This window comes from Microplitis demolitor, chromosome 1, assembly GCF_026212275.2.
Source record: "Microplitis demolitor isolate Queensland-Clemson2020A chromosome 1, iyMicDemo2.1a, whole genome shotgun sequence".
Taxonomy (NCBI): Eukaryota; Metazoa; Arthropoda; class Insecta; order Hymenoptera; family Braconidae; genus Microplitis; species Microplitis demolitor.
In genome coordinates, this window is record NC_068545.1 from 6,453,405 (window position 1) to 6,480,319 (window position 26,915).

General features: G+C 26.4%; 6 protein-coding genes across 8 annotated transcripts in view; 3 read left to right on the plus strand and 3 right to left on the minus strand.

Moving 5' to 3' along the window:
• Positions 1–3,011: 3,011 nt before the first annotated feature.
• On the minus strand, positions 3,012–7,835 carry LOC103575522 (A disintegrin and metalloproteinase with thrombospondin motifs adt-2). The gene is made up of 3 exons (XM_008555348.1): positions 7,725–7,835; positions 6,661–7,634; positions 3,012–4,612 (listed from the first exon to the last, which is right to left on the minus strand). The coding sequence occupies exons 1-3, from the start codon at positions 7,833–7,835 to the stop codon at positions 3,460–3,462; spliced, it is 2,238 nt and encodes a 745-aa protein (XP_008553570.1). The 3' UTR covers positions 3,012–3,459.
• Positions 7,836–8,174: 339 nt separating this feature from the next.
• On the minus strand, positions 8,175–10,726 carry LOC103575515 (dnaJ protein homolog 1). The gene is made up of 2 exons (XM_014443964.2): positions 10,521–10,726; positions 8,175–9,847 (listed from the first exon to the last, which is right to left on the minus strand). The coding sequence occupies exon 2, from the start codon at positions 9,834–9,836 to the stop codon at positions 8,763–8,765; it is 1,074 nt and encodes a 357-aa protein (XP_014299450.1). The 5' UTR covers positions 9,837–9,847; positions 10,521–10,726; the 3' UTR covers positions 8,175–8,762.
• A 1,378-nt stretch (positions 10,727–12,104) lies between these two features.
• Positions 12,105–16,042, plus strand: LOC103575516 (F-actin-capping protein subunit beta). Its single transcript, XM_008555338.3, has 4 exons — positions 12,105–12,823; positions 13,181–13,392; positions 13,450–13,822; positions 15,418–16,042. The coding sequence occupies exons 1-4, from the start codon at positions 12,821–12,823 to the stop codon at positions 15,649–15,651; spliced, it is 822 nt and encodes a 273-aa protein (XP_008553560.1). The 5' UTR covers positions 12,105–12,820; the 3' UTR covers positions 15,652–16,042.
• Positions 16,043–19,785: 3,743 nt separating this feature from the next.
• On the minus strand, positions 19,786–22,101 carry LOC103575518 (eukaryotic translation initiation factor 5A). Of its 3 annotated transcripts, none has more exons than XM_008555342.2 (4): positions 22,029–22,101; positions 20,895–21,188; positions 20,683–20,817; positions 19,786–20,297 (listed from the first exon to the last, which is right to left on the minus strand). In XM_008555342.2, exons 2-4 carry the CDS (start codon positions 21,168–21,170, stop codon positions 20,226–20,228), a joined length of 483 nt encoding a protein of 160 aa, XP_008553564.1. In that variant the 5' UTR covers positions 21,171–21,188; positions 22,029–22,101; the 3' UTR covers positions 19,786–20,225. The 3 variants fall into 3 exon arrangements, with proteins under 3 accessions (XP_008553564.1, XP_008553565.1, XP_053598518.1); XM_008555343.2 differs by having other exon boundaries at positions 21,943–22,034; XM_053742543.1 differs by lacking the exon at positions 22,029–22,101 and adding an exon at positions 21,908–21,979.
• LOC103575517 (proteasome assembly chaperone 4) lies at positions 21,193–24,793 on the plus strand. The gene is made up of 3 exons (XM_008555339.3): positions 21,193–21,883; positions 22,343–22,610; positions 24,324–24,793. Exons 2-3 carry the CDS (start codon positions 22,603–22,605, stop codon positions 24,715–24,717), a joined length of 402 nt encoding a protein of 133 aa, XP_008553561.1. The 5' UTR covers positions 21,193–21,883; positions 22,343–22,602; the 3' UTR covers positions 24,718–24,793.
• A 1,869-nt stretch (positions 24,794–26,662) lies between these two features.
• Positions 26,663–26,915, plus strand: part of LOC103575520 (midasin) — a 121,254-nt gene continuing 121,001 nt past the window's right edge. Inside the window, exon 1 of the mRNA XM_008555345.3 lies at positions 26,663–26,910. Coding sequence (XP_008553567.1) covers positions 26,815–26,910 — 96 coding nt within the window. The 5' untranslated portion in view covers positions 26,663–26,814. The remainder of the gene's footprint in view (positions 26,911–26,915) is intronic.

Genomic DNA, 26,915 nt, shown 5'->3' on the forward strand with positions numbered 1-26,915 from the left:
TTGTCTCCATAATAGAAAATATCCGAAAGCCATTGCACTCCTTCCCTAAAAAAAAAAAAAATTATATTATTATTATTTGAAATTTTTTATCATGTGAAATTTGTGTTTTTGACAAGTTTTTGACAGGTATCTATCTATCTATTTATCTGCTCGAATATGCTCGAAAGTGTTCCGAAAGTATCCGAAAGTGCATCGAAAGTGCTCCGAAAGACACTTCCCAGACACTTATAGGCGAAATTTTTAAATCAGGAATCTCTATTGCCTTGCTATTTTAATGCGTCCTCCGGTACCCTTGCTTGCATATCTTTTTTCTGCACAATCAAGGATGGACTGCAGCAGCTATATATTCTAATGAATTTTATCTCATTTCTTCGAAGTATATATATCCGAAAAAAAATTCAAAGCTATTGTAGATAAAGGAAATGTTGAAAATCGATTTATTTTTCCCTCTGATGGGAATACGATTATACTTTTTTCGATAACTTCAGTGCATTTAGTATATAAATTAGATAAGACAAGATGAGTACATAAAACAAGTACGGATAACTTCTTCCTCTTCGTAATGGCGTCTGTGTGACTAGCCAATGTCAGCTCGGGAGATCCGCAATTTAATCACTTTAACTCCGATTTCCCTCCTCAACTCTTTTATTCTTTTTCTCTCTCTTACTGATATTCAGTTTTGTCTTATACAACCATGTGTGGATACAGCTAAGTCATAATAGAGAAACAATTTTTTATTTACTTGTAGTAATTAACAAATAAACTCAAAAAGTAATTTAAATAATTATGTTAAAATCCAGATAATTTTATTATTTCTTATAAAATAAAAGCAATTGATTTTAATTCATTAAAATTTTTATAAATTTAATAATTAGGATATACCTTAATGATAAATAGAAGTCATTTAATATACATATATTCGGAGTATTTAATAGTATCATATGTTTTAACTATAAAATGATTAAGAAATTCAATATTTTATTCAATTAAAAAGTTATAAAACGGCCATACGATATCATTGATTGTAAGGCAGCCATTTTAAATATAGATGTACATTAGAGTGATCCAAAAAAAAAATTTTTCTTTCTTATAGTCTCAAAAGTCTTAGGTATAAAAAAAATCCTCCCAAAAGAGCAGCTTGATATCTCAATTCTTCAAGAAGCTCAATAAATTTTTATTTTCCCATTTAAATAACAAGAAAAAAAATTTTTTCTGTATTTTCTATCAATTATTCTTATAGGAAATTTAATTCTCTACAAAAAAGTATTGAAATAGTTTTTTCCTAATTCCAACGGTTAAAAAGTCATTGAGCTTTGAGTACTCGTTACTAAGAAAATTTGAAAGAAGATAGTTTTAAAGCAACTCTTTAATGGAATTCACACCATTACGAGATAATTTATTTAATTTTTATAGATTTGAAATAATTTTCAACTTTTTGAGAACTTGCATGTATTTATTTCGATGGATACTGAATTTAATTTTCTTCAAATCTGATTAAATTTACTTTTATTGCGAATATTTAAAGCTCAATAACTTTTTACCCGTTAGGATTACGAAAAAACTAATTCAGTACTTTTTTGTAGAGAATTAAATTTCCTACAAGAATAATTAATGGAAAATTAAAAAAAAAATTTTTTTCGTAGTTTTACCGGATGAAAACGTAAAAAAATGTTTTTTTACGTGTTATTTAAATGGGAAAATAAAAATTTATTGAGCGTTTTGAAGAATTGAGACATCAAGCTGCGCTTTGGCGGGAATTTTTTCAGGTACAAATATAAATAATATGTTTTTCAATTTAATAAACCCATAAATACTAAATTTTTCAAATGCAATAATATTATTTACCGAAGATTCGAAAAAATTTCGAACTATTCGATATTCGACTCGAATATCGAATCGAATTTAACTATTCCATTTGAACAAGATTCGTACACCCCTATTTTTTACTCTATACTTACATTTTGTTTATTTATTCTAAAATTTAAAAAATTGAAAATTGTCTGTTACATTCACACTCATAAATATGTAACAGGTTTGCTAAAAATATTAAACAGTAGTAAAAATATGTGTAAATATTTACATATGTAGCAGACAAAAGACAATTTCTAAATTACATATAAAAGAATTAAACAATTAAATTGATAAAATAAAAAAATGCGAGTACGGATTTTAGAATTTTCTCAGTCTATTTTGTAATTTTTTTGTTAAAAAAATTTTATTTTATTTTTTTACTAATTGTCAGATGTCTTTCAACTTTACTGTTATAATAAAAAGACTAAAATCCTCATAATTTTGCTTTTTTTTATACTTTATAATTTTTTTTTTTAAATATTAATCATTAATATAAGTTTAATTTTTATTAGTAAATTACAAATTATAGAAAAAAATTTTATGAACAAATACAAAGACTTAAAAAACCCTGTAGATTTAAAAATTCTTTTTGTATTAATATTTAATTTATTTATTTAACAATATAAACATTATTAGTTATCTATTGTTTTGATTTTATTGAATGGGAATGTTGCTGACAAATGGCAATTTTATAAATTTTTGAACAAATAAATAAAATCTTAGCAGAATAATAATTTTAAAATACATGTTTAGATAACTAACAATTAATTAATTAATTTATTTAAAATTTATAAAATGTCTCACATTTTCTAAATTTACATTCATATTTCATTATCACAATCAATTATTTTTATTTACTCCCACCCAAATATTTCAATATTAAATTTAAAATAATGATTTTAACTTCATTTAATTAGTGCATTTAATTTGCATCTCGGTGGATAATATGCAGTAGATACTTTTTTAATATAAAAGCTCAATTTAAAGTATATAATGTAAACAATAGAATGGTATCAAAATTATTTCCGTAAGCAATCAATTTCAGTAATAAATTAGATAGGCATTAACAATGTTTACAATAATGATATAATAAGCAATTGATAAATCGGTATCCAAACTGATACCTTTCCTTGGACGAGGACAACTACAATAAAATTATCATCAATGACGTTTTATTTTTTATTTATTAAGACTTTATCAAGTAACTTAAAATGTCAGATTGTATATCAAACAAAATGAATGTACATGCAGTTATGAAGGATAAACAAAAAATTGGTAAATTGGTCACCCCTCTTTACATCTCAGCCTCAAACATATCAGTCAAAAAATATATCCATGTAAAAATATTAGATATTTCGAACTCATATTGTACATGAGATTTGTTTTTGTCCGAGACGTCCTTTCTGAGATAAAATCAGGGAGAGCCGTAATTTTAATTAAATCTTGTAATAATTACGAATATTACAATTTTTGAGCTCCCTCATTTTATCTCAGAACTGACGTTATTAAAATCACACAATAATATAAAACATCAATTGTAAAAAATTAAATACTAAAATTATCAGCATGGAAATTTCATACAATGGACCAACTCATGGAATTCTTGAATTATTTTAGGTCTAAATCATACGGCAATTCAATATAATCATTATCTATCCATTCATTGTCATTAGTTGTAATATTAGTTGGAAAGTTTTTAGACAATGGTAAACCGTCAATACCCAAACTCAGATACTTAATTAATTCATCCGGAATTTTATAGTTATCAGGTCGTGCATTTTGCGGTCCCAAGTTATTGAAATTAGTAACATTTCGTCTCAAAGCGTCTTTAGCAAATCTAAAATCACTGGGCAAACAATGATGTTGAAGACAAAAATAATCTTGATTATTTTCATGGTGACACCATGTACCGTCAGGGAAATATGGATCCACACCAAGATCATTTAATTCAATACGTGGTGTATAATAAGAGGCAATATCTTTTCGTCGGCAGAAAATAGCACATGACATCCAGGGTCTTCCTATTTCATGAGGAGCTTGTAAACCAGTACCATCTTTATCTAATTCTGGTAAATGCTCGCTAAATTCTTTACACTTAATTGTTGCAAACTCTTCGATGGTAATACGTTTCTTACATAATTTTTCATCGTTACAAATCATTACATCGTAAGAAGGACCTTTACAGTCTTCATTAAATTGTTCTTTTGTATCTTGATTATTATTACAAACTCTACGTCTTATTTTTGATCCTTTAGACTTTTTAATACAGCCACTGACACAAGAGAATTCTTTCCATTTACTCCAACCACCATTGCCTTTAGCTCCAGAAAGTGGTTTTAAAAAATGCAAAGATGGTAAACATTCACCACCACGGCATTCTTTACCCTGTTCACAAACTGTTCCCTCTAATGCTGGACCAGCAAAGTAATAACCACTGCGATGTGGACTTTTACATGACAATGACTGACAAGCATTTGTCAGTGAAACAGCATCAGCATCTTTATCTCTTAATAATAATTCACACTGTCTTTTAGCAGTCCAAGTACGTCCGGGTAATGTAAGAAATTTGGAATGATCTAAAGTTTTGTCAAATTTATTTAAATTTTTATCAAGAAGACAGGGTTTTGTTCGTGGTAAATCAAGAGCTACTTCTCGGCTGCATGAAGACCAAATTGTTTCTCCTTGTGTACCACGGCTTGGTGACATGATGTAGCCATCACGAGAACAAGAGTTACCTGTTGAATCATGATGCATTCCTAAGCTAAAAAAATAAATAAATAATTAATAATCTATATTATTAAGAGAATAAGGAAAAGTTTTTTTCAGCCATATTTATGATATAATTAGTTAATTTTTGTAGCTTGGGTATTGTTAAAAAGATCTTGACTTGAATCTGTGCCTTTTCATGATTTAAACTCTTTTTTAATGATGCCAAGTATTGATATAAATAAATTTATCTATTATTCGAAATTCATTTAAATTACGCGCGAAATAAAAGAAGATTGTATTTTTTTTTTGTAAATAAATTAAGAACATGCTCAGCATTTCAGTACATTTCTGTTCGAACCACTGAGCCGAGGGCAATATGACCCGGTACAAATTAATATTGCCGATTATTCGAAAATTTACTCTAGAAGAGAAAGATGTAAATGCGCGTTTTTTTAGTATTCTCAAATATATTTTGTTACCTCTATAAGGGTTTACATAGTTTTGAAATTTTAAATTAAACCGCCACGTCAGTTGTTAAAATTCCCAAGTAGCAGACTTTGCTTTATGATCTATAAGATCTATAAAAAGTTTTGAGTTATAAAAGTTTTTTGACTTATCGATAAAGCATCAAAATGATGATAAAACAATCAGAAATTCAGATCTCCGAAAAAATATCTGCTTAAAAGACTTGACACAAGTGACGATAAAAAGTAAATTACTAATAAGTCATGTAAACAATTTTTTTAAGTCGGGAAAAAGGAGACGAATTTTCTATGACTGAGATTGCAAATTTTTCTTTTCTTTTTCAAAGACATTTTTATGACATCTTAAAGTTGTCTCTGTGCTACTTGGAATAGACAACAGTCTTTGATAAACTCTCAAAATTTAAAAAGTTTTTTTTTTATCTTTATCGTAATTGAGAAGTTTTAAAAAATATAACTGGACGTAGTCTTAGACGATTTATAAAAAAATTTGAGTGTTTGAAGATTTGTTTTAAGAATCCCTTGGTTATACAATTATCGAAATCAATAAGTTTGTGAATGAATGACAAGATATGTCTCATTGAACTTGAATGATAATAAAAATTGTGGAATGAACGTGGGTTAAATCCGGAGTGAATGTAAAGCGGGTGACTGTATGTTGAAGTAAAATTCACTCCGAAGGAGAGTTTATTTTAATTATTCATCTAGATCACACCCAGAATATATAAACATCTAAAATTTCTCACGGGTATTATGAATAAATTGATTGATTATTTAATCAAACATTAATTTTTTGAACGACGTTTCGTCACTTTATTATTGATTTTTTCAAGTTCTCAAATTTGTTGATTAGTCAAATTTGAAACGTCGTTTAGGTCGTTGTCCATAATACCTATGAAAAATTTTAGATATTTATTTTAATATTGAAATTTCAAATCGGAGTGAATGCGAATTTAAATAAAAGTCAAATCACTCCGCTAGAAAAACAAACTCCCTATTTATTTCGTATGCGGAGTGATTATTTTCTAAATCCCCAAAACTCCGAGTCAATTCGAATTTAAATAAAATTCATAATTACTCCCACATCATTCCCGATTTTGAACAAAGCGCAAAATATCAGAGTTTATTGCCCTTATTAAGGGGATACGCTACCGGACCTTTTTTTTCACACTCAGAAAAATAAACGGGACTATTTTTGTTACACTCGTAAAGTAAATGAGAATTTTTAAAAAAATTTTCTCGGAGACGAATTAGAATTTTTGAAAATACGAAATTTCTAGCCCTTTGTTAAGGTTTTACAAAACGCTAAAGACTCTGTATTTTAGGTTTTCAGTGTTGGTCAGTGAATTAAATTGATTTGAAAATCGGTTACCGTTACCCCTTAAAAGGAGCGATTTAAAAAGATTAGAAAAAAAAATTTTAAATACTTTTTAATGCTTTTGAATACTTTGGAATCGCCCTTCTTATGGGCATTTAACATTGCAAATTGTTTTAAATCGCTTCTTTTAATAAGGGTAGTTAAATCGCATTTTATAAATTTGGTAGTGATATGTTAAAGCAGTTACTACATGACCGCCGGTTTCTCATTTAATAATTAATAATAAATAGTAATACATACTTGTGACCTATTTCATGAGCTGTAATGTAAACTGATGTAAAACCAGCAGATGGATATGGTTTACCAAATCTATTAGTGACTCCAAATTCAGCAATAACACACGCATATGAATCCAAACATGCTCCAGAGACAGTTGCAAGACCCATTGTCACGCTATTTTTTTCACCATTTTCATATGCATAAAAATCTAATCCCGATACATAAAGTCCAATATCCCAATGATTGGGATCACTATCATCTTTGGGATTTTTAGCAGCTGTATAATTACAAAATGAATTTAATAATTTCAATCTTTCCCCATTGTAATGGGGTAAATCATTTGGCTGATGTTTCATCATGTCTAGACGTATTAACACAATATTTATTCTTGTACCAAGACTAGGATGATAAAAAAGAGCTTGTACTGCATTAATATAAGCCAATAACATATCCCGAATTTTTTTTTCACTGTAATCGAAGTAAGGAGAGAATAATTTATAGCCCGGTTCATCAAAAAAAACTGCCAGCTCTACTGTTAATTCATCTGTTTGTTTTCTTCGAGGTCTTTCTTCAATTATATTTTGAATTGAATTCCTAAACGGATACTTTTTGAAGCCTGAATTTAAATTATCAAAAGAAGATGATGGAGAAAAAAATGATACATGAGTTCTCTTAACAATATGAGGCATTTCTTCATCAAAACGAATATCTTCAAAAATCAATTGTTCATTTTTATCCAATGGCGTTATTTCAAGAGTTATATTTTTCAATATCACAAGACCCTGTACTCCTTCTTCGCACAAACTTATTGCCGCAGTAATCAACTCATCTTCATGAATATAATGACACGAATATGGTTTATTTAATTCTACTATTTCTTCCACAGTATTAGGATCACTGTGCCGCCAAACTTTAAAATCTGGAGCCAATAATTTATCATTCCTCAGTAATTTAAGTTTTATCGTTTGACCAAAGGCGGTAAAAATAATTGGAATCTGAAAAAATATATTATCAATCAGTCACAAAACTTGGGATTTTAATATTTTTAAATTATGTATTTCTTATATATATAAATAAATAAGTACCTTAGCATCTGTCGAATTGATAGATTGGAAATAAATGATATCCTCGTCTTGTGATGTTGATAAAACTACAAGACTAAATAATAAAATTACAAGTAAACTCAATGAACTCATGGTGAAAAGTCAGAGCAATAATTTTTGCTCTTTAATTTATATGAGTTCAAGTGCATCTACTTGCATTATTGTCATAGAAACAAATTATGAATACAAAAATATGCAGGTGCCTGCATAAAAGTTGATGACCTTTTATCTAAATATTGCACTTAATATTTATTATTATTATTATATATTATGTTTTTTTTTATTTATAAACCGATTAAGTGGTACCGCACTGAGTGTATTGGCCTGTCGTCCGGTGGTCTATTTTAGGAGTGCGTTGATCAATAATATAAAAAGAGAAAGGATTGATATAAAAATATATTTGAGGAAATAAATAAATAAAAAGATATCAAATAACTTAATGTATCTATTTTATTTTACGTGTACAAATAATTTTAATTCCATTTGTCACATAAAAATTATTAAAATTAAATAAATTCACTCAATCAAACGAACATTCATCCATAATACGCAATTATAACACAACAATCTTTTCTAATAATTAAAAAATAATTTTTCATACATAAATTGTTAAACAAAATAATTATAACAGAATCAAATTAAATTCTTATTTATTGTTTTTTTTTTATCAGTACACCGGGGCATTATATATATACGCGCGTATAGCCCGGACCTTCTATAATATTATCAATAATAATAGTAGTATACATTGCAAGATAAAATTTATATATATTATTAAATAGCTGTTAGCCTTTTAGGGTCCAGTAATTTAATATATTTTATCTGCAAAAATTTTTTCACATATTTTACACGCATGTTTTGTTCTTCATAATAATGTACTACAACGTACATCTCATTTCAACAGTAAATGATAAAAATGATTGAACTAACGTATTACTTATTATTAATTTTTTTTTTCTTTTAATCGATTCAAGATGTACATATTCAGTCATCTCACTACAAAGAATATTAATAATTAATTCAATTTGGTAAAGTATCATACAGTATGTCTTTGATGCTTTGTGATAATTTATCAGGAAATTTGATATCAAATGAAACGAGTAAATCGCCTTTTCTTGATGGTTCTTTTGGGAATGGTAGTCCTTGGCCTTGGATTCGTTTAACCATATTTGGTTTAACGATTTCATCAGTAAGATTAAGAGTCTTTTTTTCGCCAAATAACGTTGGTACTTCAACGATAGTACCACAGAGAGCCTGTTTTAAACTTAGCTTACAGGTGTATCTGATGTCACTTCCTTCTCGTCTGAAGTGGGGATGAGGTTTGTCGCGAATAATAAAGACAATGTCAGCTGGTACTTTACCACGGCCTTGATCACCTTCTTTTTGGAAGGTAATTTTAGTTCCTGCTTTCCATCCAGGTTTGACATTGATCGTAAGTACTTTGTCTTCTTTTTTAGTAGTACCGTCTGGTTGTATTACCCGTCTTGATATCTTCATTTTTTTAGCACATCCACGTGCGATGTCTTCTAAACTTACATAGAGATCGTGTTCTATTGGAGGATCTTGAGCGTGTTCTTTTTGACCTGTCATTCGACCACCACCTGGACCTGCGAAGTTGAATGAATGTGATCTGAATGCTCCCTGTCCACCACCACCTGGTCGTGCACCAGCCATCCTCAAATCAAATGGATCTTCCATATCCATGTCATCATTGCCGAATGCAAATGTTCTGCTGTTACCGCCGCCAGGACCAAATTCAAAGAATGTAGCAAATGGTGATGATGAGCCGAAGAATTGAGCAAATGTAGCACGTGGATCTCCATGGAAAGTATATGTTTCAGCGCCACCACCTCCACCGCCAGATGATGCACCACCTTTCAATCCTTCTTCACCGAATTTGTCATAAACTTCACGTTTCTTAGCATCTGACAATACTTCATACGCTTCTGCTATTTCTTTAAATTTTTCCTCTGCTCCAGCGGCTTTGTTCTTATCAGGATGATATTTAAGAGCTAACTTTCTGTATGCTTTTTTTATTTCATCATCATTAGCTCCTTTTGCGATACCCAAAATTTTATAATAGTCTTTTCCCATTTTTGTTTATTCTGAAAAATAAATAAAATAAAATTTTCATTTTTAGTATAAATAATAATTATTATAATGCAAAAAAAATATATATTTTTATGTATTTCATTTATAAAATTTTAATTAAATAAAATTTATAAATTATAATTTAATTTATTTATTAAAACATTCAAAGTCTAGATACGGACATTGCAATAAATTAAGAGAATGAATATTACGACATTGATTTACTGAGTTTGTATTTCCGTAAACGTCAGTTGAATATTTTTTTTATTACTTTTAAAGGATGATAAAAAATAATAAATATATAAAAATATAATTCTTTAATTATATTATTTATTTTTAATATAATGCCATTTTGAGGTCATGAATATCTCGAAACACCCACGGTTATATATTTATAGTTATTTTGGGAATGATGATGCCGTGATGTGAAAGCGAACAGTCTTCATAAGACCAACGATAAAAAATAATTTTAAAATAAACTTAAACAAACATATGAATCATTTAAATATATATTTTTTATTTAAAATATTATAATTTCGTTGATAAAAAATAATTAATTTTTTTCCCGTATTTTTTTAAAGCGCTCATGACTCCCATTTTGAAATGATTGCAAATAAAAGTCTACGTATGGAGACGATATCGCTTTTGAGTATTTTATTATTATTTTTTATTTATATAAATATTTACCTTTGTTAGATGTTATTAATCCGTTTTATTATTATTTTTAAATATTATTGACACTTAAGAATTCTTAATATCACTATAGAATGTTCTAGTTTAAATAGAAAAACTAAATTTAAAATTAGCTATGTCAAGTCTTTCAAGTCTCGATTTTAACTGGAAAGTACTCTACAGTTGCGCAGATCATATATACAAAATCAACGTCTCGTGTCTTCTGGAACTTTCTAGAATAAGAATAAAGCCAAAGTTTCATTAGCTTCCGTGGCGCTTTCGTGCGTCATCATAGTGACCCTAAGTCACTATTTTTTTTATTTATCTATTAAACAAAGATCATCTCACATGTTGTTACATTCATCAGAGAGAGATGAGTAACATTTATTGGAATTTGTCTTGATAAATTTTCACATGCTCCCCGTTATTTTATACATATATTTTTTCAGGTGCTGCCATCTTTAGTTGTAGCGGGAATTTTCAAATTTCTAATTGTGAGTCACGTAATTAGTAAGTATGTGCAAATCGTGTTTGAATTGAATAATTTGAAACTTTCAAATTATTCGTAACTTTTTGATTTATTCGTCAAGTTTCGAATTACTCAATCCAATTCGGGAAAATACGAATCAGCTTTCAAATATTTAATTTTCATTTAATGGGTAGCTTAGTTTTTAAAAATATGAGTGTGTATATAACTGATAAATGAGAATTTTTTGAATTTTTGAATAAACCCATGTAACCCACAGACAACTTCAAGATATCTTTTAGAAGGATGACAAATTTTTTTTTGTTTCAAAGTCACCTTTTTTGGTATAAATAAAATATGCGGATGTTGGTCCTAAGAGACAGAAAATTTTTGTTGTTTTTCATGTTTTAAAAAAGACGTCAGTTAAAAAATTGTTTAGATGACTTATTTTACGACTATTTGTAATTTACTTTTTGTTGTCACTTGTGTCAAGTCTTTTAAGTAGATATTTTTTCTCTGTGATTAAAATTTCTGATCGGTTTGTCAACATGTTGGTGCCTTATCGATAAGTCAAAAAACAGTTTAAAAACTGATGTCTTATAGATGTCACAAAGACAAGTGTGCTACTTGGAAATAAAAAAAATGTAATAGAATATAAATTTAAAAATGCGTATTTAGATCAATAAAAAAATCAATACGCGAATTTTTTTAAATTTCATTATTTTTATTTATTTATTTAAAATTTATAAATTTTCTCATGTTTGCTACATTCGTACTCATCCAAAAAAAATTTTTTCGAAGATTCGAGTCTGAACTTTATTTACCTCTAATAAAAATTTAAATTATTGGAAAAAATATTACAATTTCAACAGTTTCAAAAGAAAGTTTTGGAATCATTTGAAAATTTACTCATAATTCGGAGTTTCGAATTATTCGAAAACTTATGAAAAAATTAAAAATTTTCGAATACACGCGCAAAAAAATTTTTTAAAGTTTTCAACATGCAATTTTTAAAAGTTTTTTCTATAAGTATTTTATATATTTATTTAAAAGAAATAAATTTTTTTAATTTCTGCTATTTTCCATATTATGCACAGCTACGGACTGTGAGATTTTTCGCATTTAAATAGTATTTTTATTTAATGTTCACATTACAGTTTAATATTTACAAAGTAAAGTTTTACAGTTTTACTTTTTTGTACCTATTGCTTGCGCAGTTTTACTAGTTACCCTTTTAATTTATAATGTTTGTAATTTTATGCAGTTAAGTATTACTTGTGAGTTCGTATATTTGTATTGGGTAAAAAATTTATAAAAAGCCCAGAGATCTTGATCTGTGACAACTGGGTACAATTGAATTATTAAATTCACAGAACACACTATGTGTCACTCCGAGGCTGTGTTTCTAATTGTAACGCAACCATAACTATTTTTTATAACAAGCGCCATCTTGACAGTAGCGGGATTTTAAAAAATTTTAATACTTTTTAAATTTATTAATAGTTATTTCAAGATAATTTGAATTATAATTATGAAATAGACGTATATTAACTTAAAAATTTTCGTTTTTTTTATTTTTGTATAAAAATCGTATGAGTCAAGCAGATATATAAAAAAAAAAGTAAATAATGTGTATAGGTGTAGATTTAGAAGCGCTTTGTGTTCACCAATCACTGTTCACTTCGACACACCCTTCAAGTGTTAGTTTTTTTTTTTCGAATGCAAGTGAAACAGTCAACAATTAAACAAAATTTAGTGAAAAATAATATTTATTTCATTTTGAATTATCATATTTTATTTACCATAATTGTGTAAAAATTTTAATTTGTCATTTAGTAACATTGATATAATGGTGAGTCATTTTAGTTTTTAATTTATTATTATTATTATTTTTAACTTATTGTAATTTAAAGTATTTATTTATTTAAATAATATTTTTTTTTAATAACAGTTCAATTTTATTGATATTTTTTAATCATTTGTTTTTTTTTTATTTTTTACTCCAAAAACATTGAAATCTGATACCTAACCCATAACAATTCAAGTGTCAAGATGGTGAATCGTGCTCTACATTTTTGTACCGTATTTGAATAAGATTTTATCAGCAATGAAATTTAGTCCAATTTGTGTTATGACATTTAAATAGTTGACTTTTATTTTAAATTTAATATAATAGATATAAATTTTATGAAAAATGAATTATTTTCAGAGTGAACAGCAAATGGATTGTGCCCTAGATTTAATGAGACGGTTGCCACCTCAGCAAATTGAGAAAAATCTCAGTGACCTCATTGATCTTGTACCTTCCTTATGTGAAGATCTCTTGTCATCAGTGGATCAACCACTTAAAATAGCTAAAGATAAAGAATCTGGGAGAGATTATTTACTGTGTGACTATAACAGAGATGGAGATTCATACAGGTATATATTTATTGTATAAATAAATAATATAAAGTATTAAAGTAATAATTTAAATAGATCTCCATGGAGTAATACATATGATCCACCGTTAGAAGACGGCTCTATGCCTTCAGAAAGATTGAGAAAACTGGAGATTGACGCAAATCATGCGTTTGATCAATACAGAGAATTGTATTTCGAAGGTGGAGTATCATCAGTTTATCTATGGGATTTAGATCATGGATTTGCTGGGGTTATTTTAATCAAAAAAGCAGGCGATGGATCAAAAAAGATCAAAGGTTGTTGGGACTCAATACATGTTGTTGAAGTACAAGAAAAATCAACTGGTAGAAATGCCCACTATAAACTTACTTCGACAGCTATGCTGTGGTTACAAACGAATAAACACGGGTCTGGTACTATGAATCTAGGTGGAAGTCTCACGAGACAGGTAATTATTTATTTATTTGAACTTAAATTACGTGTTTATTATTTTTAAAATCCAATTAAGGGTATTCTCAGACAATGTCTCCCCCTCCCCTTTTTTTTAACAATATTTAATTACTTTTTTTTTATATTTTAACAGTGAATTTTAATTACTCATGTCATAGTAATTAATTATTTTATGAAATTGTCTGTGAGTTTAATTGTCGTGTGATCAGTTGTCATGGAACTGTCATAGCTGTATTAAAATTTAATTAAGTAATTAATTTAAACATTTATTGATAAGAAGACAACGTAATTTCGATTGTCGCCGAGATATAGATTTAAAAAAAATTACTTTTAGTTGATATCAATTACAGGGTTGCCACAAAGAAATTATTCAAAAATTCATTAATATTTTCCGGTTTTCCAGTAAAGTTTTTCATGTTTTTCCCTGATTTAAAAATTTTATTCGCATCATTTAGATATTCAAAGTTTTTATTACATTTTCATTTTCAATAATTAAATTTGATAATTAAATCTTGCGAGAAACCGTAAAAAATGGCAATAAAATAAATTAATATTGCTTACTTTTGATTATTCGATATTAAAAATGTGTAAGTTAAAATATTTAATAAGAAATTTTATTATTAAAATAAATTCAAAATACACTGGTTACAAAAATTTAGGGATACCAAAAAAATTTCAAATTTTTTAGTAATTTTCAATAGTTTGTAACTCGAAAGAAAATGGTCGTATAACAAAAATAAAAAAACGAACTGTAGCTTCAAGTGTCTAGTTTTCTGATCTGGTCTTTAAATATTTTTATTGTGCACGGTTCTGGAGCAATCAAAAATCAATCATAATTATCGAAAAAAATTTATTGAAGCTCGAAGGCTGCTTTTAAGACGAGTGAAATTTGGTAAATTTATTTTTCGATAGTTTTCTTAGGATTACTCCGAAACCGCACATAATAAAAAAAATTTTAAGACCAGATCAGAAAACTAGACATTTGAAACTACAGTTTGCCTTTTTTGTTTTTGTCGTACGACCATTTTCCTCCGAGTTACAACATGTTGAAAATCACTTGAAAATTTGAATTTTTTTTAATATCCTTTGATTCTTATAACTAGTGTATTATTGAAAATTTTTTAAATTTTGAACTGTCACAATTTAATTCCCGGATACTTTTTGAAATTCCCTAACATTTCCCGGCTGCATTAAATTCCCTGATAATTGTCGGTATTCCCGGTTTGTGGTCACCCTGCAATTAGAAGTTAAACGAAATTTGGCAAGGAAATTATAACTCCTTAAAATTTGACGTTTTGAATTATGAAATTAATATGCAAATTTTACTGAAATTTATTTAACAAATTTCGTTTAACTTCTAATTGATATCAACTGTAAGTAATTTTTTTTAAAATCAACATCTTGGCGACAATTGTAACTGCGTTGTCCTTTCATCAATTGATGCTTTAACTTTCTTTAAATTAATTAATTTAATTTAAATACCCTCATGGCAATTAAAACTAATTGAATATTTTTTTAAGTGGGGGGGGGGGGGGGTTATTGTCTGAGAATTACCTTAAGTTATTAATTTACTGTATGATTACCGACTTAAAGGTTGAACAAGACCAACCCATCAGTGAAACTTCACCACATATCGCTAACATTGGCCGTATGGTGGAAGACATGGAGAATAAAATTCGTAATACATTGAATGAAATATATTTTGGTAAAACGAAGGATATCGTTAATGGCCTGAGGTCAGTGCAATCGTTGGCCGATCAAAGGCAGCAAGCTGCCTTGAGACAAGACTTAGCAGCAGCATTACAAAGGCGAAATGCTAACAATTGATCATGTGATAATCAAGAGAGCTTCGATTACCATTGTGATTAGAACAAAAAAAAACTAATATTAATAATAATACTACTAAATAAAATGAAAAAAAGGGATTAAGAATAAGAGTAAGATTAATTAAGAAAGGGAAAAAAGTAACATCAACAGACATAAATATCTACAGTTTAAATGCGTGGACTCGAACGATTGATACCCATTCAGTTACACTACTTTGTTATTATCTAGATTTAATGAATGCAGGGAATTTATTATGGGGCTACTAAAGAGGACACTTATGTTATTGTTTGTTTAGAAATATACTCGGTCCCCAGTGGTATTCAGTATGTTACGTTGCAAAGCAAACACAATGTATTTGTATAAATAAAATTCATTTTGTTATAAAGTCCTACACAGCATCTCTTTTTTTCGATTTTTATAGATAACTAATTAATATTTTTATATATATATCTATATATATATATATATATATATAGATATTTAAATTATCGAGAGATTATTTATAAGATCCTCTGAAGGATTAATTGGGAATGCCTTCGTGCCTTAGTTGTCTTTTCTTTATGAAATTTTTCATATTGTTAGAATAATTTTTTAAACAATTACTTAATATCGGAAAATATAAATACTGTATTACTATTAATTTTAAAACTATTTTTTTATTACTCTTAGCCTGAATCAATTTAGTATTTTTATATTTTATTTATTCAAACAAATTATAATTATAATAATACACAGAGGTATTCCAATTAGTTCCTGTCAGGCAATTCATTGTATTATGCAATTTAATGAAGAAAAAAAAAACAACTAGCAATATTAATTACTTAAAAATACTATTTTCCGACTAAGTTGTATTTTTTGATTTTTTTTTTAAATTAACTTATTTATTATACGAGTAATACGTTTAGTATTCAACGCGATTTATTACTCCAAACTTGTGCAATTTATTTACTTTTTATTTTTATAATAAACTTTTCTTAATTATTATTTTCTAAAAATTGTTTATTATAATTATCGCGTTTTTTTTTTTTTATTTTATTTTTTTTTTATTCTTAAAAAGGGATAACTTTACTTGTTGTTATCAGGCAATTATCATGTTTTCGCATACATTTGAGCATAAAAAATATTATATTAATTGTTCAATCTATTATCATGTTTTTATTTTTATTAAATGCTTTTGAACATCTAAATACGTTTCTTTTCTTTTTTTTACGCACGAATGTGCTTTGGAGTAACACAAAATCTGAATAGACATAAAAAGCTTAAAAGAAAAAGAAAAAAAAATTCCATTACCCGTGCAAAAAAAATTAATTTTAAAAATGTTCCGAAACATTCATGACAGTTAACTTCTAAAATTAAGAGAATTCTAAACTTCGTTGAACACTTTTGGAACTTTGGCAAGATTGGAAAGTGAAAAATTTTCAACTGGTAAAGGCTTTCCTCCCCTTTTTTCTTTTTAACAAAAATAATTTGATTTGACAATTATTTGGATTTGAAGTACTTTAAACAAAAAGGAATTAATTAGAAGTTATGAACGTTTACGACTCTTATCAGAATTATTCAGGTGAAGAAAAAAAGAAAAAAAAAAAAGAAAAAAAAAATGATTTGAAAATTTACGACCATTTATTACGATCTTGAAGTTAGCAAACAAATAACAATTTTCGAATTTTTTTTTTTTCAACGATTTAAAAAGAAAAATATGCGCATGTAGAAAATTAAAAAAACTATAGGTGCAATTTTTTAAAATATTTTTTTTTTTAGTTTATCGTTTTTAAAAAAATTCAAAAATTATTAGACCGGCTAATTTTAGTATCATTTTTTGACTTTTATTAGAACTTTTTAGAAAGGTGTTTTTTTTCACTTGTACTCGTTTAAAAATAATCCAAGAAATGAGTGATGGAATTTATTCTGAACTTTTTATCAACTCAAAAAATCGTCAATTCAAATCATTTTTGCTTAAAAAATTTAAAAAATTAAAAAAAAAGACGCAAAGTTGACACTAGTTGAAAATTTTTCACACGTAATTATTTTAAAATTCCAAAAACGTTCAACTCAAAGTTCAGAATTGTCTAAATTTTAGTATTTTCCTGTCAGGAACGTTTATGGAACGGTTTTTTACACGAGTAGATAAAATATACGCAGGTAAAATTATCAATTTCAAACGTCTTTTTTTTATCGTATAATTTTTTTTAACATCGCACTAACTTTCATACGATTTACACTCGGCAATATTTCCACTTCATTAATAACAAAGCACATTTAAATTATGTACCTGGTCCAATATAGTACACGTGTAATACAGGCGATGGTTTTTTTTAAATTCATTAATCTTAAGAGATTTATTTATGTTGTTGTTTTACTTAAATTATAATAGCTGAGTTTATTTAAGATTTTTCAACGACGTTGCGTACCGGAATCTCGAAGGAAGATATAAATATACTTTCCTATAAAAATTCTGATTATACCCACGTTTATATATATATATATATATATATTTACTTTTTATCAGGTTTTGTGTTATTTTTAATTAATTATTATTATATCTATATACTTTATCTCAAATATTTTAGGTTGTATTGCTTGGAACAATTTTTTATACAAATTAAAAAATAAAAAATGTAAAAAATATAAATATTGTTAATTTGTCAATGACACTACAAAAAAATATCGATCTAAAGTTATAGTTCAACTGTCCAAGCAGCACAAAATTAAATTCTTGACTCTTTGTTGGCATTTTCAGACAGTGCTCAAAATTTTACCAATTAATTAAAAAAAAAAAATAAAGGATTAATTGAAAAAATCTAAATTTAAAAAAAAATTTACAGTTGATATCAATTGGGAGTTAAACGAAATTTAGAAAATAATTTTAAGTAAAATATTTATGTGAATTTTATAATTAGAATTTTCAAATTTTGTAGCCTACTAGTCATTCAAAAAATTTCGTTTAGCGTCTTATTGATAACTGTAAGTAATTTTTTTTAGATTCCAGATCTCAGAAAAATTCCTTTTTTAATTAATCCGTTAATTTCTTTTTTAATTAGTTGATACGCTTGACTGTTGTTAAAAATTTTTAAAAAGTGGGGGACACTATCTCAAAATAGCCTTCAATTTATGTCTTTAATTGTTAACTTGAACTTAACAAGTCAGAATTTTTTTTTTGTGCCACTGCATGACTATTAAATTAAATCTTAATTATATAAATATAATAATTAATTCATGAGAAAAAAATAACTAATTTTAAATGCAGTCTGTTTATCAATTTATTAGCTACCTCATTGGACGCAGGTAGCACTAAGTATTGTGTGCTTACTCCACAATTACTATTCTATTTATTTTCTTTTTTTTTATAAGCTGTTAAAAAAGAACTTCGTTAATAGTTTGTTTGAATACTTATTTTCATTAGACGTCATGCTGTTCTAATGTTTCAGACATTAAATTCTAATGAAAAATCCATTCATTTTATCATTGATTACGAAAAATTTATATGTAAAAATATTCCTATAACTTGCATACTTTTTAAAACTCTGTCACAGAACAATCGATTCAAAATTTTTAAACTTGGATCTTATAGGCCAAGGGTTCTAAAGACCCAATGTACAAAAAACAGAAAGTTTTTTACATTTCCTCCATTTATGAGTCGGTGGTTTAAATTTTCTTTGTATTTTTACATTAGTTGAAAAGCTGAAGAAAAAATATTTTCTCCGTGCAGAATATTAAAAATTAGCTCTATCAATTGTAACTTTTTTGGTTACAATTCTACTAGCTCGATAATTGGAAGTTAAAAGGCTTTGTGTTTATTATTTTAATTATTGTATCATTGACAATTAATCCCGTTTCAAAGTCAACCTGAGATTAAATTATTATTTTTTTTTGTATGATTATTTATTCATTGCATGAAAAATTGTTCCTGATAGCAGTCGGTTACTTAATTACTTTGTTAGTTATTTTTTATTCGATTTAGCTCGGCATAAGTGTCTTATACACTTTAATTAACATGTTACCTTACAACTACAAAAAATTATTACCGTGACGATGTATTCATTTATATAATATTATTATCCGTGTCTTGAGAAAAGATGAGAAAATGTATTATAGTAAAAAAAAAAAAAAAAAAAAGAAAAAAAAATGAAGGATGTGTGAAGGCTTTTTCAGATTTTATTTTTTTTAATCAACCCTCGGATGAAAAGTTTATCGCCCTATCTTTTTTTTTTATATAACAAACAACATATGTGTGTACGTGTGTATTTCGTAATGTCTTTCTCCCCTTCAAAATCAATCGTAAACACTCTTACGTTGATATAATATGACGTTTCTTTACATTGATTGGAACTTGTAGTATGTTATTATTTTTTTTTTTTTCGATAATAAATAGTACCCAATTAGCATTTGATCTCTTGGTAAGTAATTAAGGTGTTGTTTTTATATAAAATTGTTTTTATTATTATAATTATTAATTCTTTCTTCCAGTGTTGAGATACTGATGATTGATAATATATTGGTTTTTTATTACCAATAATATTTAGATGACGAATAGCTAAGTGGGTGGTAAATTTGTGTACTGCTGGAACTGAACACAATTATTTGTCAAGGGCAGTATTGGTTTTGATGGCAATTACCACTTCTTCTCCACAAGCTTTCAATACAGTGCACTAGAAAAAAAAAAGAGAAAAATACATACATTATTAAATTATTAAGTAATAAACTATTTAAGAGTTAATATTTTATAATACAGGTTAGCCGGCGTTTAATAATTTTTTGATTTTTTTTCTCAAAACGATAAATTATAAAAAAAGATATTTGAAAAAATTGCTCTTATAGTTTTTTAAATATTCTACAGTGCTTTTATTTTTTTGAATCTGGTAATTGTTGATTTTACGACCATATTTTGAAGAAACAAAAAATAAATAAGTAAACTTAGTATTATCTCATGTCCTTAAGTGTTTAAATAATTAACAGCTGTTTAAATTTATAAATTATCATAAAACATTAATTAACTGTATTTGAATAAATTAACGTATCTTAAAGCATACATACCAGTAATTCTTTTCCTGAATCGAAATCAGAACGCAATTGATGACCCAATTCACCATCGGGAATCTTGAGATCTTCACGAAGATCTCCGTTATCAGCCATAAGAGTCAGATATCCATCGTCTGAGATATCTGTTAGCTATAATATTTAAAAAAAATAATTAGTAATCTTGTAAGTAACTAAAAAAATAAAGGATAATTAAGTGATTTTATTACCTGATAATCTTCTCGCTTGACAAAGGGAACGTCCATGTTGTGTGTAGAGGGACAGATATCTTCATACTTCTTCGAAGAAAATATATCGATTCCAACAAGGTGAACTTTAGCATGACCGTGTTTGCCAGTCTTTGAAGTTGACATTTCTACAATTTTGCATGGACGAGATTTCAACATAACGAACCCATTTTTACGCAATGCTGAACACTGCATAGGGTAAGTTACTGAAGCACCAGAGTCTCCAGTGTCGAAATGAGTATCCTCGATATCAGCCATGCTTAGTTTTGTAGAGTTCTATAATTAAATTAAATTAAATATCATTTTATTGTTTCAATTGTAGTCAAAAAAAATTAAAAGATTAATATTTAAGAGTTCAAGCATGACTCATTGTCTCCAAATATATTTATTCAAATGTCAATAGTAAATGTAGAGAAAAAAAACTCGCGGGCAATGTAGTAAATCAAAAGTAAATAAATAAAGAATAAAGAACGTGTTCGATTAGTGAAATCCGAGTGGAATGCTTCACATTAAAAAAAAAAAAAAAAAAGTGTTAGTGAAGCCATGTGGCATATTGCCGACATAACGCCGATTATAAAACAAAACTAAAATGAATATAATTAAAATTACAATAATGAAAAATACAGTACACGATTTCTCTGTAATTACCGTTAGTAATAACGAACGCTAAAGGAATTGAAAAACGAATAAAATAAAAAAATCTGCATAAAATGCGAGCACGAAGACATGGTAGCAAACGGAATTAACCAACAACTCAGTAATGAGTATGGCATCTAAGTTATAGCGGGTTAAATTATTCAAAAATTTGAAAATTCACATTGTTGATAATTTGTTAATTAAATTTATAGTATTAATTTATGTAAATAAATATTGCAATTTAAAAGAAAATTATAAACGAAGATGGCGTGAAAAAGCATCCAGCCACATTGCCAACGAGTTCATTGTCATCAAAATTTTAAATTATTTATTAAGTATATTAATTATTTTTTAATCACTTTTATTTATTATTTAAAATTTTAAATTATTTTACTTAATAATTATTTATTATTTCCGGCTTTATTAAGCTATTAACACAATTAATTAACACTAAAATCAGCAACAGCTCGAGATACTCACATGTGATCAAAATGGATACTCTAACCAGAAGATCTCGCGGCGCTTGCGTAGCCCGGTGATTGATAGAGGGGTTCTCTAAACTAAAATCACGGAATTTCTCTCTACATTTCCTTGAGAAACTTCCGTGACGCGAATATTTAAACTGCTTAACTTTATTTTTACAATATCTCATAATTTTCTTAAAAAATATCATCTTTTTTAAAAAATAAATTTATTTGCCGCCAAAATAAGACATCAGTTTCAAAATTTTCAAATTTATTTTTTTATATTTTATTTTTTATTATTAAAATAATAATACGCTTTTTTTTTTACAGGTTACGTAGATATGAACTGGCGTTAATGAAGAAAACGTTTATGCTGCAAAAATATATAAGACGCATATAATAATAATAATAATAATAATAATAATAAAGCGATGAGTCGGTGTTGTTGATGATGATTTGCTAAAAACACACGTGCGTACCGGGTCTTTGTGTCATTGTTATTATAAAATTAATTATTATAATTTTTTAATTTATTTATATTGATACTAATTACTGGTACGTGTATTGAGTATAAAAATATAAAAAAAGGTATGAAAAAGTAAGTTTAATTAATAATTTATTAAAATTAAGAAATGTCAATTTTACAATTTAAAAAATTATGTTCAATTTAAAAAAAAAAAATTTCTTTCAATTGAAAAATTGTATGTAGAATATTTATAATTGACAACTTAATATTACGATTTAATGTTCGTTACAATTATCTATATTATTAAGAAAATAAGGAAAATTTTGTTCCCGCCATATTTATGGTTAATGTTATTAAATTCGGTATCGTTAAAAAGATCTTGACTTGAATTTCTGCCTCTACATTGTATACACTTTTTTTTATTGTCAAGTATTGAGATAAATAGATTTATCTATATTATTTGAATTACATTTAAATTACGTGAGAACAAAGACGATCGTATTTATTTTCTTTAAATAAATTAATATTTTAATTATTCAGTCACTAAATATGACTGAATGTCACTGAATATATAGCTCTATTATTTATATCGCGTAACTTATTCCAAAATGACATATTTTTATACTCCCTTTTAGTTTTAGGAAGCTTGTCAAAGCCAAAAGAGCATACACAGAAACAAAGGATTCATCGACGCAAAAAATCTTTACTCCTAAAGAAAATTTTTACTTACCCCAAGAAATTTTTTGTATTGTGAATTGAAAACAAAAATTTATTTAGAACTGGAAGAAATTTCTTGGCGCAAGAAACTATTTCTTGCCCAAAAAAATAGTTTTTTGCCCAAGGCAGTTTTTGTATTCATAATTCATAATGCATAAAATTTCTTGGTGCAAGTAAAAAATTTTGCGGTAAGAAATCTTTTTTTTCTGTGTATTTTATAAATTCAGTAGTGATATTTGGGCAGTCACGTAGTGACTGCAGGTTATCCGTATTGAAAACATTAATTATGTGAAACGGAGCATTAATTTCCAAAAAATTCATTACTAAAAATGAATCCCGAATTGAACCGATGTTTACTCATTTTTGGATTTTTTTTATGAGATCAATTACAAAGAAAAAAATATGCACATGTAAAAAATTTAAAAAACTATAGATGCAATTTTTGAAAATATTGTTTTTTTTATAATGTGTTATTTTAAATAAAGTCCAAAAATTATTAGACGTCGGCTAATTTTAATGAGTGGTAATATAACTGAAAAGTGTCAATTTTTTTAGTTATTGAATAAATAAATAAAATGTCAGTAGAGTAGATAGATAGATAAATAAATAATAATTTTATTTGGCCCTGGAGCCGACGCTCCCTCAATGCCATCCATTTTAAAATACATTGGTTTATATTTACATAATTATGATAATAATATGGCTATCTACAAAAATTAATTATTTGATTGATTGGAGGTTTACATATTAGTTATAATAAAATGTAGAATAATTGCTAAATTATTCTAAAATAAGTGTCATACCAGAATAAAAAATAAAAATTAAGGGATAAATAAGGAATAAAAATAAAGAAATTCATATTCATAAAATTTGAAAATCAGTACATGCATTTTTTATCAATTTTGTTTTTTGATTTGTTTAGTTCGTTTATTTATAATAAAATTTTTATCGTATTTGCTACATTCGCACTCATTAACTCCAGTATCAAAATTGTAGATTTGATCTGATAATTCTCGTGCAATAAACCGGCGAGATATTACCAAAATGTACATTTTTTATCGAATTGGATCTGATGTGCCTTTAATTATTTTCAAATTAATTAATAATATTAATTGCTTTTTTTTTTAGAGTAGAAATGGATGTAAATAATGGCAATGAACTAGCCCCTTCATCTTTTAAATTCCACGATTTTGTAATAAAAGTTGGGGAGATTAAATTTGCTTGTCAGACAATAAGATTGCCAACAAGTTTGTATCTATGGATTGGAGATGTTAATGAAGAAAAAATGAATGATTTGTCGTATGCATTTACATCAAATTATGATCCTCTTCCTGTGGCAACTAAATTAATTGGATCAACTGCTGATTCATCTTCTTGTAATATTGCTAAAAGATTAACTAAAAAATGTGGAATGCCTGTTTATGTCAGTTTCAATGTCACTGCAGACAATTTTACTTTACTGGGAATTGAAAAAAGTATCAGTGAAGAATTTAAAACACATCCTGATATTTTAGCATCTTGATTTACTTAGATAATTAAATTTCATTCATTTATTTGTTTCATCATTTAAATAAATTATTAATAAATATTTTTTTACAACTTAATTGTGTACATTCTATAATAATTTTCCCTTTGTATTAATTTAAAATTCAGTTATAGAACGTACAATTATTATCTATAAAATTAGTTTTTGTTAAATATTTCATCATAATTTCAAAATTTTATTTATAAATATGTCAAGTTGTTAAAATTACTCTAATTAGAGACTTGGTAAATTATAAAAAAAAAATTTTATTTTTAAATCTGATAAGTGTAACAGAATTGTGACAATTATTATCTATAACATAGAATTATACTTTTTATTATGATACTGGAATTAGCCACAAATTATAAAAAAAATTATTTTAAAAGATTGCGCTTATAGTTTTTTTAAATTTTCTATATATGCATATTTTGAATGTTTTTTTGTTTTTAATAGATTTGTTAAAAAAAAAAAATATGAATTGTCTACTAACTTCAAGAATGAATGTAAATACCCTGACTAAAAAATCTAATTTGAAATTATAAAATTATAATTTGAAATAACTCAAGAAAATTTTAAGTTCTTAACTTCGAATTATTTTAAATTTAAAAATATGATTTGAAATAATTCAAAATAATTTAAAATTCTTAACTTTGAATTATTTTAAATCATAAAATTATGATGAGTGTGAATATAGCAGACTTTGGCCAAATTTAGAATTATCAATAAATAAAGTAAATATTTAATAAAATCAAATTTTTAAAAAATGCACATTTAAAAAATTCAAAAATTAGTAAGTGCATTTTTTGTAAATATTATTTTTTGAATTATTTAATCTATTTATTTATAATTTTAGATTTGTTTGATGTCTGCTACATTCACACTCATAAATTATGAACCAGAAATTGCGATACTATTTTTTAATATGATTTAATTCAAAATGATTCGAACGTTTAAATTATTTTAAATAATCTCAAATCAGAAAATAATATTTTGTTATTTTTTAATTCAATATAATTTAAAATGATTTATTCAAAAATTTATACTCGAAAGCAAAGTAATTCAGAAAATTTGGAATGATTTAGTGTTATGTAATCTCAAAACATTCTAAATCAGATTTCTTTATCAAGGTATGTAACTGATTGAAATTTAAATTTTTGAATAAATAAATAAAATGTAAGTAGAATATAAATTAAAAAATTCGTATTTAGATCAATGCAAAATCAGTACGCGCATGTTTTTAAACTGCATTATTTTAATATATTTATTTAAAATTTATAAAATGTCTCATGTCTGCTTTATTCGCAATGATCGTATATGTAGCAAACATAAGACAATTTTTAAGTTACATATAAAAAAATTAAACAATTAAATTGATAAAATAAAAAGAAATGTAAATACGGATTTTAGAGTTTTCTAAAAGTTCATTTTTTAATTTTTTTGTTAATAAAAATTTTATTTTATTATTTAAAAATTAAAAAAATTGTCAGTTGTCCGCTAACTTTACTGTCATTTATTCACACTCATTAAATATAGCAGACATGAGACACATTATTAAATTTAAGTAAATAAATTAATTAATTAAAATAATGAAATTATAAAAAAATCCTCGTATTAATTTTTCAATTATCTAAGTACACATTTATACATTTTTATTCTACTTAAATTTTATTTACTTTTGTTAAATTTAAAAATAATAAAAATTTAAGAATTTGAATTACGCGCGAGAAGTTTATTTTTTATGTAATTTTTTTAAACAAATCACATCGCTTGATATTGAAAGTAAACATTACCTTTCAAATTCTGTAACTATGTTAGTCAAAGTAAATCACGTATTGAATTATATATCCAACAGAATCGCAGTATTTTCTAATTGCGCAGTTTTTTCTTTAGTGAAAATTAGCCTTTAATATTTAGCCGTCGTTCTCTTTCAGTCTTGCGCGGGATAACGTCACGCGTGTGAGTGAGTACTTTAAAATATTAACCTGCAAGAGTAACACGTGTTTCTTAGTAACTGTTGTAACCAGCGTGTTAATTATTTGAGTACCGGTTTGATTATTTATAAATAATAATTGATGACAGCTTATTAGCACGACAATGAAAGGACTACTGAAGAATCTCAAAGAATTTTGTGATAAAAATTCTTCGATCCATAATTTAAATGAACTATTTTCCATTTATTTAAATAATGACGTGAG

What these genes read in the sequence shown, in the direction of transcription:
- LOC103575516 (XM_008555338.3), top strand. An exon ending in AGAGATGGAGATTCATACAG is followed by an intron (nt 13,393 to 13,449) that starts GTATATATTTAT and finishes TAATTTAAATAG; the next exon opens with ATCTCCATGGAGTAATACAT. An exon ending in GTGGAAGTCTCACGAGACAG is followed by an intron (nt 13,823 to 15,417) that starts GTAATTATTTAT and finishes ACCGACTTAAAG; the next exon opens with GTTGAACAAGACCAACCCAT.
- LOC103575518 (XM_008555342.2), bottom strand. Translation starts at nt 21,170, where the DNA reads ATGGCTGATATCGAGGATACTCATTTCGACACTGGAGACTCTGGTGCT. An exon ending in TCAAGCGAGAAGATTATCAG is followed by an intron (nt 20,818 to 20,894) that starts GTAATAAAATCA and finishes TAAATATTATAG; the next exon opens with CTAACAGATATCTCAGACGA. An exon ending in ATTCAGGAAAAGAATTACTG is followed by an intron (nt 20,298 to 20,682) that starts GTATGTATGCTT and finishes TTTTTTTTCTAG; the next exon opens with TGCACTGTATTGAAAGCTTG.
- LOC103575522 (XM_008555348.1), bottom strand. Translation starts at nt 7,835, where the DNA reads ATGAGTTCATTGAGTTTACTTGTAATTTTATTATTTAGTCTTGTAGTT. An exon ending in TCAATTCGACAGATGCTAAG is followed by an intron (nt 7,635 to 7,724) that starts GTACTTATTTAT and finishes ATATTTTTTCAG; the next exon opens with ATTCCAATTATTTTTACCGC. An exon ending in GCTCATGAAATAGGTCACAA is followed by an intron (nt 4,613 to 6,660) that starts GTATGTATTACT and finishes TTATTTTTTTAG; the next exon opens with CTTAGGAATGCATCATGATT.
- LOC103575515 (XM_014443964.2), bottom strand. Translation starts at nt 9,836, where the DNA reads ATGGGAAAAGACTATTATAAAATTTTGGGTATCGCAAAAGGAGCTAAT.